Source organism: Chanos chanos, chromosome 6 (assembly GCF_902362185.1).
Source record: "Chanos chanos chromosome 6, fChaCha1.1, whole genome shotgun sequence".
NCBI classification, from domain to species: Eukaryota; Metazoa; Chordata; class Actinopteri; order Gonorynchiformes; family Chanidae; genus Chanos; species Chanos chanos.
Window position 1 is genome coordinate 20,030,333 of NC_044500.1, and position 11,917 is coordinate 20,042,249.

Consider the following 11,917-nt stretch of genomic DNA (forward strand, 5'->3'; position numbering starts at 1 on the left):
ATTAGAAGACAGCGACGGTTTTATGGATGTATGTTTCTCAGGGGGTTGTAATTAGGCATAAGAAGTATGCAGGGAATTAAAGGTCCACCTGACAGGACATTAGCGCCATGTCATAACACGCTCCATTTTCATTTCTGATCTCATGTTGTTTTGGTGTCAATGCATCCGTAGATCATTCGAGAAAATGACACTCCTCCCCTAAAAGGAACTAACTGTGTGATCATATGCATTCTTTAAACCAAATATTCCCCTAACATTTTTTCCAAGCTGTTATTCAGGATATAAGTACTTATAAGTAACTTTTTTTAAGCTAATTACCTAATATTTCGATCATCCTGAAACACACACTCTCAAAACTTACTGACTGTATTTGTAATCATAGATTTAGGTATTTCAGACTGGGATGGAGAAAATTCTTGTATGCTGTAAAAATAGCCCTCAAAATACCCTGAAAAAAAAACATGTCATCCAATTATCAACAAAATATGGAAAATAAATACATTTATCTATCTTAGCAATAAATCTATAAATAATATTAAGGGTTAAAGGATTAAAATAATAAGCGGTTCCAGAAGTACAATATGTGATTTTAAATTCTCATTTTGTGTTCTTGTTCTATCCATATTATGGTCACTGATGTGTTTAATAAAGAGTATCAGTCTTTCTCAGTATATTTTTGCAAATTATCTGGTTTTTTTTTTTCTTTACTTTACTTTTTTTTAACTTTTATATTTCAGGGGGTTCCCCAAAGCAACATAATGTAACGGAAAAGAAGCAGAGAGCCAGGCTGTCTGGGACCTCCTAGCCATTTCATTGTCATTCAAAAAAAAAAGGATAGCATAGCAGTGCTCTGTTGGCACATGCTCCCGCTGAACCCCGCCCCCTCCCCTCCCCTCGGCATGTTGGCAAGGCTAGCTGTCCTCTGGCACAGCCATGATGAGGTAATGCTTTTGGATGGGCGTCTTACCCCAGCGGAGGAGGAGGTGCTGGTTCCTCTGTGACTCATCACCCCTGGCCTGTCTGTTCTGAGGGCCTCCTGTCTGTAGAAAGAGAGACTGTGAGTGTGAGTGTGTGTGTGTGTGTGTGTGTGTGGCCAGACATGACTCACTGTCCTGTGTTAGAGGTATGTGGACCGCTCTCACTACAGTGCCTGTATTTCCACAGCACAAGTGAAATCTAATGCACATCTAATAATACTGATAAATGGAAAATTGTTATGAATCTGAAGTAACTTTTAATAGTATTTTTAAAAACATTTTTATGTGAGTTTGTGTTTTACTGCACTGAGGCCAAATACAATAAAATTGTTATTTCCAATTGAAAAGAATATTCGATGTCACAAAGTGCTCCAGAACTCTTTTATCAGCATGCAGATATCCTTTAATTATATAAACATGATCTCTTCCGATGATGTTTGTTTAAGCACTCAATCATTTCAAAATATATTAAAAGTGATCCATATATTTCAAGCTCATTGATGTTCATTAATGTTCAAATATTCTCTGATGTTGTCTCTTGATGACCTTTCCCTGAGTAACCCCGTTGGTAGAATTGACATTACACTTAGTGTAATCTCAAAACACTGGCTGATGACACATGGTGACTGGTCTACTGATGAAGGCTATTTCTGTCTGGAAAGTGTTGTTGTCTTTGTGATGCATTTATCTCCATGGTGAGGGCAAGTCACAGACTTCCAAAAAAAGAGTCTGTCACAAGCAATTTTGATTTTTCCCTGTTCAAGAATACGCAAACAACTCTAATGATTTCCCCACCCAGTGGAAAAAAAAAATATTATCCAAACAAGAGTATCGCAGAATTTGCTAAATTATACATTATCAACTCGTCCAATAATGATTTAAGACTGGCAAACATGTATGAATTGATTTATAACTAAGTCTAAAAGACACGGCTTTTAGTGCTGAGGTTATAGTGTGATGAGACAGCCATGGATTCCAGAGAAGTGAAATACGACCCGTTTACGGCACCAAATCAGAGTGAATATGAGAGTCTGTTGACAGGGCTCTAGTAATTTGAAATCACATGCTAAGCACTTGTTTGTCTGAACAAACCACTACAGAGCACTACAGAGGCACATTATACCTAAGTTTTTCAAAGCTGCTGTCTTTTACTTAGGAATAGCATTAGTTAGAAGCCAGGTCAGTGATTTATGCTCAGACTAACTCTATGGAGAAGGCTTAAATGCTATAACATGTCTTCTAGGTAAAGCCTGGTATGGCTTTGGAATGCACATTCCCCCCTTTTCGTCCCCACTCTCTTAAAGGTTTAGAAAGAAAGAAAGAAAGAAAGAAAGAAAGAAAGAAAGAAAGATCTGGAGTCTCACTTCTCTATGGGAGGACTCCAGAAAATGAGTACATTTTGGTCAGATGTTTCAACAATATGATCTGTCTGTCTGTCACATATACATTGTATGTCTGCATCTGTTATTGTTCACTGTTACCTCTTCACTCAGAAATTTAATAGTTATGTTTTGCAGCACATTTCTTTGTTCATCAATGACCTGTATATTTTTGTTAACATGTCGTTATGTTGTTAACTTCAGCATTAATCACAGTGCTGATATTTTAACCTTTTCAGCACTGTTAGTTTCTGAAAGAAAAAAAAGAAGAAAAGGTATGAGAAGGCTTAAATGCTTTGAAGTCACATTCCTGTTTGACAAAGACTATAATCATACACCAAGTGCATATGTCCCAAAAACAGTCAACAGTCATGGTTAAGGGTCCAAAACACCATACCATTCCCAGATTGAGAGAGAGAGAGACCTCTGGGAGAGATCTTCCTGTAATTATAAGTATCTACATTCATTATGAGAATGAATTACTGTTTAAGGAAAAGGTATTTCAGATGATTTTTGTAAAGGAAACTATCTGGAAAAAAAAACGTTCAAAGTGTCTTTGGGGTCACTGTGGAATAGGGGTTGGATTACACTAAATTTGGTAACTCCTCGTGTTACTTTTTCTTTGAAGAGTCAGATGGTAACAAGGCTTTCTAGCCCTCTCTGTGGGCTTTACAGAGGTTTGTGCTTCGGGTATTCTATCCCAAAAAACCTTGTCAGAGGTTTAGAGTCAGCATTCTAAAGATAGTTTCGCAGTTTTATTTCCAAAGTAAATGATTGGAATGCTCAGCTGCCCTGGGGGGCAGATAGAGTATGAACACTTGGTTCTCACCCAAGAATGCAGGTTAACTACCACAAAACCAACGTATGAGCTAAAGCAACACTCTGAATAAGATAAGGGGAAATGTTGCAGACAAGTGAACCCCATGGGGAATACATCTTGTATCTCTTATCCATTAGAGAGTACTGACTGCCCTCATCTGGTTTGTTCGAGCAAATACATGGAATTTGATCAGTCCAAAAATAGTGTCTTACTGATTAAAAACATAAGAGATTTGATGCCATATACATGTTATACTTACATATATAAAAGTGTAACTTCGAATGGAACATATTGAATACAGATGGAAGGCTTGTTAATCAACGGAGTACAACATATTCTGTGGGTTCTTCAAAGGACTATTTGATATCATTTAGACATATTGTCATTATCTTTAACACGGGTCACTGTTTTTGTATTTACACGGCCACATAAGTCAGAGAAAAGACTGGGGACTTTTCTCTGCCAGAATACAAGTTTATAATAACATAGGTGTACTTAAATGACTGCCACTTCTTCCTTAGTGAATTCACTTAACTTAAAGAGAGAGCAACAGCACTAAAGAGCAACTGAAAATAAATAAATGAACTTGTTGTCTAACAGTTGTTTGTACGTTTACATTCGTTCATTTGATAGATGTTCTTTATCCAGAATGACTTACAGCATATGTGTGCAGTTCATTTCTAACTGTACAAACCAGTAACGTAACATGAGACAAATTCTTTCATGAAACAGATATGGGCACAATTTTCAGTTGCCCTTGGTGGAAGGCCTGGTGAGTGAGACGTGCAATGTGTTAAATGCACACCATAAGTCATATTATTCCACCAAGACCTCAGAGATAAAGAATTATTATTGATGCCCAAGAATGTTACCGTTCGAAAGAGCACGTGAGCAGATTTCGGGCAGGATCTAAAGTCACTTTGCCAGGAAAAAAAAAACAGAGTAGTTTAGTAGATCTGTAGGACAGGATTAAAATAGGGTGAGTGCATTATTCTGTTTCCCTTACTTGTCGTATCTTACTAAAACCCCTAATAATTATTGGTTACAATATTGTTATAAGAGCTGGAATGGGACTGACCAGGGAACACCCCACCCACCCTATACTGTTGACACACTTCCAGGAACCCTGATAATGTCAAATAGATATACTTTCACAAGCCCACCAAGCGTTGTTTATGATTAAATGAAAATATGTTTTTTTGCAACTTTGTTGTACCACATTATGCAATCGGAGGGGGGAAGCTCCCCAGGGCCGCGAGACTACAGTCGGGTGCTGACGTTTCAACAGTTGCTCTGTACGCTTGCGTGTTGTCACTGATGGCCGTGTCTTGGAGGTATCCACGCCTTTGCACTGAGACGCACGAAACACCGCCCGCGTTCCACTAGCACCCTTGTAAACGCATGCGGTGATTGGATGGTGCAAATGTGTCCAATCCTGTCGTCCAGCAACCCCCTGGTGTGAAGATTCTGTTACTTGCATTGCTGTTAAATGGAGGACCGGCCCCATGGAGGGGCACCAACAATATATTGCAATCATGGAGAAGAGAGTAGTCCTAATCAATCGAACATATCGGTGAACAATGATCAAAGACACTGTCAGCTTCAGGGCGAGGAAACGCAGACGAAGAAAATAGGTTAGTAACTGACTCGGAATTTGTTTCTTTGTATTTAGGTATATGCCATGACGAAATAAGCATGAAATCACTTCGTAAAAGTTACAAGTGTCTTAGTCATGTTTAGATGGCTGACTTGACAACGGCAGTCGCTAGCTAGCTTTAACATTCGCTGGCTAATAGCGTGTGTGGACATTGACCTTGTACGCGGGATTCAACCTAATCATGCTCAGTTTTAACTTAGTTTGAGCTGTCCCGACGTCGTCTAGCAAAGAATAGTTAAATACACTAAAGCGTTCGAATTGAATTGATTTGCTAACGGAAAAGGTCAGTACTTGTGGCTACATGTTAGCGTATTAGCTTTCCTTAATCGCTTCCACAGCAACAGTAACCGGCTCCTGTGGAATGTTCCTGCTTGTAAGCCTGTTCTGTTATTTCCTGTCCGCCATGTTGGATGGAGAAGCCCACAAACTTTACCTTAGGTGAGAGTATTTGTGAAAACCAACAATTTTTCATGAGTGTGGAACGGGGTGTTGTCCCTGCAGTAAATGTTGCAATCACTGTTATGCGAACGTGTTGGCCGAATGCGTCCACTGACAACTACTGGGCTGGCTAACTGACTAGCCAGTAAGCTAACCTGCTGGTTGGAGACGGGGGCCTGTTGCTCTGGTGTCAGTCTCTGACAGTCATGTGAGTGGGCCTGTCAGTAGCTAACATGGGCAGCCCAAAGCATGTTGTGAAGAAGTTGCAAGGTGGACCAGTATAAGCCAGCATGTCTGCCCGAAATAAATTTTGGACATGGTCGTTTTGGTGTACAAATTAAAAGCCAACTCATTTACAGCACCGTTATAAGACAAGGTTGTTGCTGAGTTTTTAGCTTTAGCTAGCTACCGAGCAAGGACCAAAGTTGAACATCAAGCTTCTCTACAGTTTCAAGCTCACTTATAAGCTTAATATTGAAGTACGTTTCAAGCAACGTTAAGTTAGCAGTTTATTAGAGGTAGTTGTGGCACATACGCATAAACGATGCACTACAATTATACCTGTCCGCTGTAGTGCAGGTTCTACGCTAGCCAACCATTTGCTATCCACTCAGTTTACCAGCTAGTGGATTGTCAGTGTTAATAAAAGAATATTTAACCATTGTCAAAATACTTGCTGGGTTTGGTAACATTATATTTTCTGGAAAGATACAAGTGTAATTTGGTCAGATTTAAGATCAACGTAAGTGTAAGGACAACACTTTTTTTTGTCCGTTGGCGAGACACAGCAGTGTAATAACCGGACAGCTATTTGGGAACCGTTTGCTAGATGGCTAGCTATGATTGTCGACAGCATAATTTATTTGCTTATTCCCATTGACTTCATCACCCAGAAAGTATTGCTAAATGGTTTACCGATCTCCCTGCTTAAACGAATTGTTTCACTGTGTGTGAAATCGTGTTTGTAATGCCCACCCAGTTCTGAACTTCTCGACAACCTAAATAAGTATAGCTCCATTTTGACACGTCATTCCTCTGGTTTAAAAATAGGGAGAAGTCAGACTACCATCGGGAAGTGAAAGCTGTCGGAGATACCGTTCTCTCCAAGCATAATCTCGGCGTCAAAGGACAGAGGTCGCGAAGAGCTCGAAGCGCATTCCGTTTTTACGTCATTTCACTGACTGAAACTATGTGAACAATTATTCAAAGTCCTAGATAACGGAGTGATCTGGTGTGTCTTAACAGGTCAAAATCAGACCGTGAATTTTTCTTTTTATTAGAACATAGTTTGAAGAAATGTTTGTCACAAAGCTCCTGCGGGGTTGTCGGGCAAGTTGTTCTTAGAAAACTGCTGGCATATCAAATGCCGAACGTTTTACATTTCCAGCAGGCCTTCTCTTGAGTTTGCATTATTTTATGACCAGGTATCTCTTGTCATAGCCAGTCCAAGTACTGACTGTTCTTCTTGTGTAAACATTGACTAGACTTCACTTAGTCATGCCCTATTCTTTCCACCGCTAAAATTCTGTAATTAGTTGGTTATGCGTCAGTGATTAATTTTTACCAATCAGTGCCATTGATTAAGCAGTGAACACATTGAAATATTATTTTTAATTACACCATTTCCAGTTAATGAGATCATTTTCTGTCTTCTACAGAGAATGGAAAAATAAATGGAACCACTGCAGAGGAAGAGGAGACTCCCACTTCCTTCAATCAAGTCAGTTCATTACATCCCATGAGTAGCAATGGCGGCACACATCCCATAGAAATCAACCTGAAACAGAAGCCTCCTAGAAAGGCCTTCATTGCCAACTCGCCAGGGGAAAAGAAAGGCAATAACAACTCTACAAGCAGCATGGACTGCAAAAATGACAAGCCCTCTGACTTGAAAATACTGGAGGGCAAAAGGGAGACTCTGGCCTCATTGAATGGTGTCGTGACCGTTAACTCTGGCCAGCTTGCCAACGGTTATCCCAACGTACCCTGTGGAGACAATGATGGAAGCGGCTCGGAGAGCGGATACACAACCCCCAAGAAGCGTCGAGCCCAACGGAACGGCAAGGCTGGGGACAGTGTGATCGCCGCCCAGGTGAAGACCATGCATCAGATCCCAGTGGCTCCTGACTCACCCAGCAAACCACAAGGCTCGCAACCTGACGGTGGCAGAGTGCCTTCCAAAGCAGAGTCCCACTCTGGTGGACCAAAGGTCAGACAGATGCCAACAGCTGTTACAGCTGCCCCACACACGCCTCCAGCCGCTGAGCCCCAACGCAAGAACTCAGACTCGGGCAAAGCAGCCGGGGCCGCCGGAAAGAAGTTCGAGGACCGGTCCGGTAAAGTCAAGGTGGTCACATCAGTTTCTGTAAAGGAGGACTCGTGGACTTTGTTTAAGCCACCGCCTGTGTTTCCTGTGGACAACAGTAGCGCTAAGATTGTGCCTAAGATCAGTTATGCAAGCAAAGTGAAGGAGAACCTTAATAAAGCGGCCCAAACCGTGGGAGACGCCCTTCCTCCTCCTCCTCCTATTACTACTCCTTCCCAGGTTCCTGGGAGACTCTCACAGGTTCCCATGTCCGCAGTGAAGACCATCACTTCGGCTAGCTTTAGCAACGGCCCCTTGTCAGGTGAAGGGAACAGCTGCCCCTTGCCTGGGCCGCTCTTCAACTCCACACCGTCGGGCGCCGCAACCGCACTGGTCCCCACTGGTCCAGGGGATGAGAACGTAGCATCCTCATCTAGCACGACTAGCGGCTCCACGTCAGTTAGTTCTGCTACCACAATGACTGTCGTGGAGCCCAGGAAACCAAGTCTTTTTGTTTCTGCCTTCGCCCCCTCAAATATGCAACTCTCGCTCCCAAGCGCCCGCCAGCCCGACCCTCCCAACGCTCAGACAAATCAGAAGTCTCTGGGGGACATCTTTCAGAACCAGTGGGGCCTGTCGTTTATCAACGAGCCCAGTGCTGGGCCTGAGACCACGGTATGCCGGTCCTTGGGTAAAGGCAAGCCCGTGGAGGTGACCTTTCAGGGGGATTGTTCCTCTGCCATTGTGGGGGTCACACAGACTCCTTCCGCGTCACCTCTGAGGTCAGAGCATCCTCCCTTCCCAAAGGCTTACGAGCTTGACAAACGGACTAGTGTTCAAACTCTAAACAGGGGCGCCACCTCTTGCCCCCCCTCAGGGGCCGCTGCGCAAGACAGCCCCTCGCAGACCCCCGTCTTCGGACTGGACGCCCAGAAAGACGAGGCTGGGGGACATGGTGCAATAGTGTTTTGCTCTTCCTCAAAGGACCCTGGGGCGGAGCTGCCTCAGACCTGCCCGGTTCCAGCCGTGCTGGCTTTGGTCAGAGACCAGGGCCGTACTAAGGGCTTCGACAGGAGGTCTGACTCTGGGTCTTTTGATCTAAAAGCTGCTGTAATTTATCACACTAAAGGTAACGGTCACCTGTGCTTTCAGTTTTGAATACACAAATGTAACACGGAGACCTTCTTGCTTTTGTATCACACAGGCTGCTGTGTTAAATGTTATATAAAGATGTTTTCGATGTATACCGATGAAGAAATAACTGTTCCCATTTACTTTTGTGGTGTGTGGTGAAGAGAGTATTCCAAGTGTCAGTTGTACCAGTAATGTTTTTTTTTTTTTTTTTTTTTTCCTTAATGTGTTCTCAGATAAGCAAACAGATTAAAACCCACCGCTTGTCATCATATTATTTTTTATTTGTTTTGAATGGTGCATGTTATTTTAAAGCTTTGTAACTGTCAGTCGTTATACCATGTTGTGAACTCTTATTGTTCCTGTTCCTTAAACAGTAAAAGCAAAGCCCATGTCTTGTCAGGTACCTCAAAAAGTAGAACTAGATCACTCTTCTATTTCTGGGTGGTTTCAAGTCAGATGGGATGACAAGATAGATCTGCAGTTGCTGGCTTTCTTTGTGCTTTCTAACACTAAATGATAACTTTTGTTCTGTTTTATTTCCCCACAGAAATGGAATATATTTTGAATTTGCAAAAACAAGGTAAGTTATTTATTTTTACATTTGTGACATGTAGTGACAACAGGCTACCAGGGACATTTTTGCTCATCTGAGGAGATTGTCTACCTTAATTTGTTGAAACTTCAAACACTGAATTAGTATTCTTGCCCCAGAAACATGTGCTGGAACAATAGACACAGAGGACAGGAAATATCACAGCTAATATTTCTCGATTGCGGTTCATCACACTGTGTTTCAGATGGTTTTACTAAAATAAGCATTGTTTACCAGTAAAACACCATACTGAAGTAGGCCAGAAGCATAAGCACACAACTATTACACCTACCTCTTCCTCAGGGAGACTGTTACAGAGTTTAAGTACAGTTGAACACAGCTGTTTTCTCCTGTTTGTTTCCATGCAGATCCAAATAGAGTAGTCCTCTATTGCGATTTGAAGGATGGTCCTGATCATTGAGGATAAGACTGGATGTCCATACAGTACTGCCCTCAGCCGGACACTGCTACAGGAGACCTGCTCTGAAGGACACGGTTTGTCACACACAAACAAACAAAAGAAAAACAAAAAAAGAAAACAAAAAAAACAAACAAACAAAAGCAAAATGTATCAATCCAGAATGTAACGGTTACACCTGAGCTGAGGACCATCTCAACAGTTAGCAGTTGATGCAAAACCGAGAGGAGAAAAGAACGGGAGACATTCTTCGAGGAAACGTGTTGGTCTGATTTGAACATAAGAATTAAAGGAGCTTGCGCTACGGAGGAGCACAGCTCTAAAGCGGTCAACGGGGAGAAAAAAAAAAACTATAAAAACAAAACAAACAAACAAAAAAAAACAAACAAAAAAAAACAGAAGTTGCTGAAGACAAGTCAAACGCTGGGGGATGTTCATCTTGTAATTTCAACTGATAACACTCAACAAAGATCCACAGCGCTGGTTACAGGCAGGGAACGCACTCCTCCCCAAAGAGCACATGAATGTGTGGGACATCTAAAGCTGTTTCCACAGCAGTCGGGAGGATGCTTTCTCTTTTTCTTTTTTTTTTTTCTTTTTTTTTTCCCCTTCTTTCTCTTTCATATGAATTCAGATGGTAACATAGACTTGAGATAGTCATGTGTAAGCCCATTTGAATTCATACTGAAGGAGGCAAAAAGAAGGTTGAAAAAGTATTGCCCTCAGTTGTCGGGGAAATACCATCTGAAAAATCCATCCAGAGGGGAAAAATAATTTCTCTGGATTCAGATGAAACTTCTGTGGAAATGTCAAGAGGACAGACGGACAGGTGGCTTCACACTTTGGGGGGGAAAAAATAATCGTCTTAATTTCTCATCCCTTCTCGACCACATCTTATTTTTTTCTGCTTTTCACCGGAAATATTTGGTATAGAAATAAGATGCCAGGAGAGACTAGAGAGTGAATTTACTATGGGGAGACTGTGCTTGCTTAGCGTGCAGGACGAGAATGCTGCTCTGGATACCCTCTGATGGAAGATTTCAAAGTGCTATTTGTTCCATAGTCTTACGGTTGTCCTTTTTTTTTTCCCTTACCTGCCATCTGAAATGCATTTGCCTCTTGCTCAGTGTTTGTGTGAGTGTTAAAATGGAGGGCAGAGATAATACTATTGTCTTTCATTTCTTTCTTTCTTTCTTTCTTTCTTTCTTTGTTTTACGTTTATAATTTTATATAAGCCGTTTTCAAACCCAGTAGTTGAATTAAGAGGCTCTGGTCCAGGTGTTACACAGTAGCCCACAGTCCAACACTAATGGATTCATTGCTGATTGTTTTTTTTTTTCATTTTCTTTCTTTTATTCTCTTTTAGAACTTTCCTCTCTCAGTTCTTTCTTTTCATGTATGTTTTGCACAGGGATGTAGTACCTACTGTTATGGAGTTAAAGGTTTGAGTGAGGGCTAGGCTATGGTTTCCAAGCCCAGAGAAGAGTTGCCTAATTATGCTGGAAAAAGAGGAGGCCTCTGTAGTTAGCACACACACACACACACACACAGACAGAGTCTCCAGAGTGTGTGCTTTAGCCTTTTATTTGACGCACAGTCAGTAGAACTTGGTTTATTTTTTTGTTTGTTTTGTTTTGTTTTTTGTGTGTGTTTTTGTTTTTTTAAATCTTTCTACTCGTATGCGTCTTTGAGAGAACCTTTTGTCACTGGCTTAGTAAAGGAAAAAGTGAGTTAGCTTTGTAGATTAGGTTTTCTTGAGATTTCTGTCCTCTACTAGGGCAGGCTTTACCTTTTTAGCGTGACGTGAAAGAACGAATTTTGAAATGATCTCTATATTCAGTTATGCCCCTCATTAAGTTAATTGATTCTAACTAATTATAGCACTTTATGTAATATTTTTCTTAAATTGTATTTTACTTCAAAAATGGACATATCAGTACGTAATTAAGAATATAGTAATTGTAAGGCTACTAACTCCTTGCAGTGGACTGGTTCATACACTCAAATGATAAAGGCAAAAATAAAAAAAGAGAAAAAAAAAAAAGAAAAAAATTTGCAAAACATGAAAAAAGGCACTCAGGTAGAATTAGGGCAGCATAATTGTATCTGATTTAATGTACCAACAGTGTTATTGCCAAAAAACGAGAAGACTCCCCTATTTCGTTTTGGGGTTTTTTATTTTTTTTGTTTGTTTTTT

At 41.1% G+C, this 11,917-nt stretch overlaps 1 protein-coding gene across 1 annotated transcript; it reads left to right on the top strand.

The window, feature by feature from the left end:
- The first annotated feature begins 4,517 nt into the window (after nucleotides 1-4,517).
- Nucleotides 4,518-10,933, top strand: nufip2 (nuclear FMR1 interacting protein 2). The gene is made up of 4 exons (XM_030777257.1): nucleotides 4,518-4,810; nucleotides 6,930-8,705; nucleotides 9,258-9,290; nucleotides 9,671-10,933. The coding sequence occupies exons 1-4, from the start codon at nucleotides 4,666-4,668 to the stop codon at nucleotides 9,721-9,723; spliced, it is 2,007 nt and encodes a 668-aa protein (XP_030633117.1). The 5' UTR covers nucleotides 4,518-4,665; the 3' UTR covers nucleotides 9,724-10,933.
- Nucleotides 10,934-11,917: the final 984 nt, after the last annotated feature.

What these genes read in the sequence shown, in the direction of transcription:
- nufip2 (XM_030777257.1), top strand. Translation starts at nt 4,666, where the DNA reads ATGGAGGACCGGCCCCATGGAGGGGCACCAACAATATATTGCAATCAT. An exon ending in AACGCAGACGAAGAAAATAG is followed by an intron (nt 4,811 to 6,929) that starts GTTAGTAACTGA and finishes TGTCTTCTACAG; the next exon opens with AGAATGGAAAAATAAATGGA. An exon ending in TTTGAATTTGCAAAAACAAG is followed by an intron (nt 9,291 to 9,670) that starts GTAAGTTATTTA and finishes GTTTCCATGCAG; the next exon opens with ATCCAAATAGAGTAGTCCTC.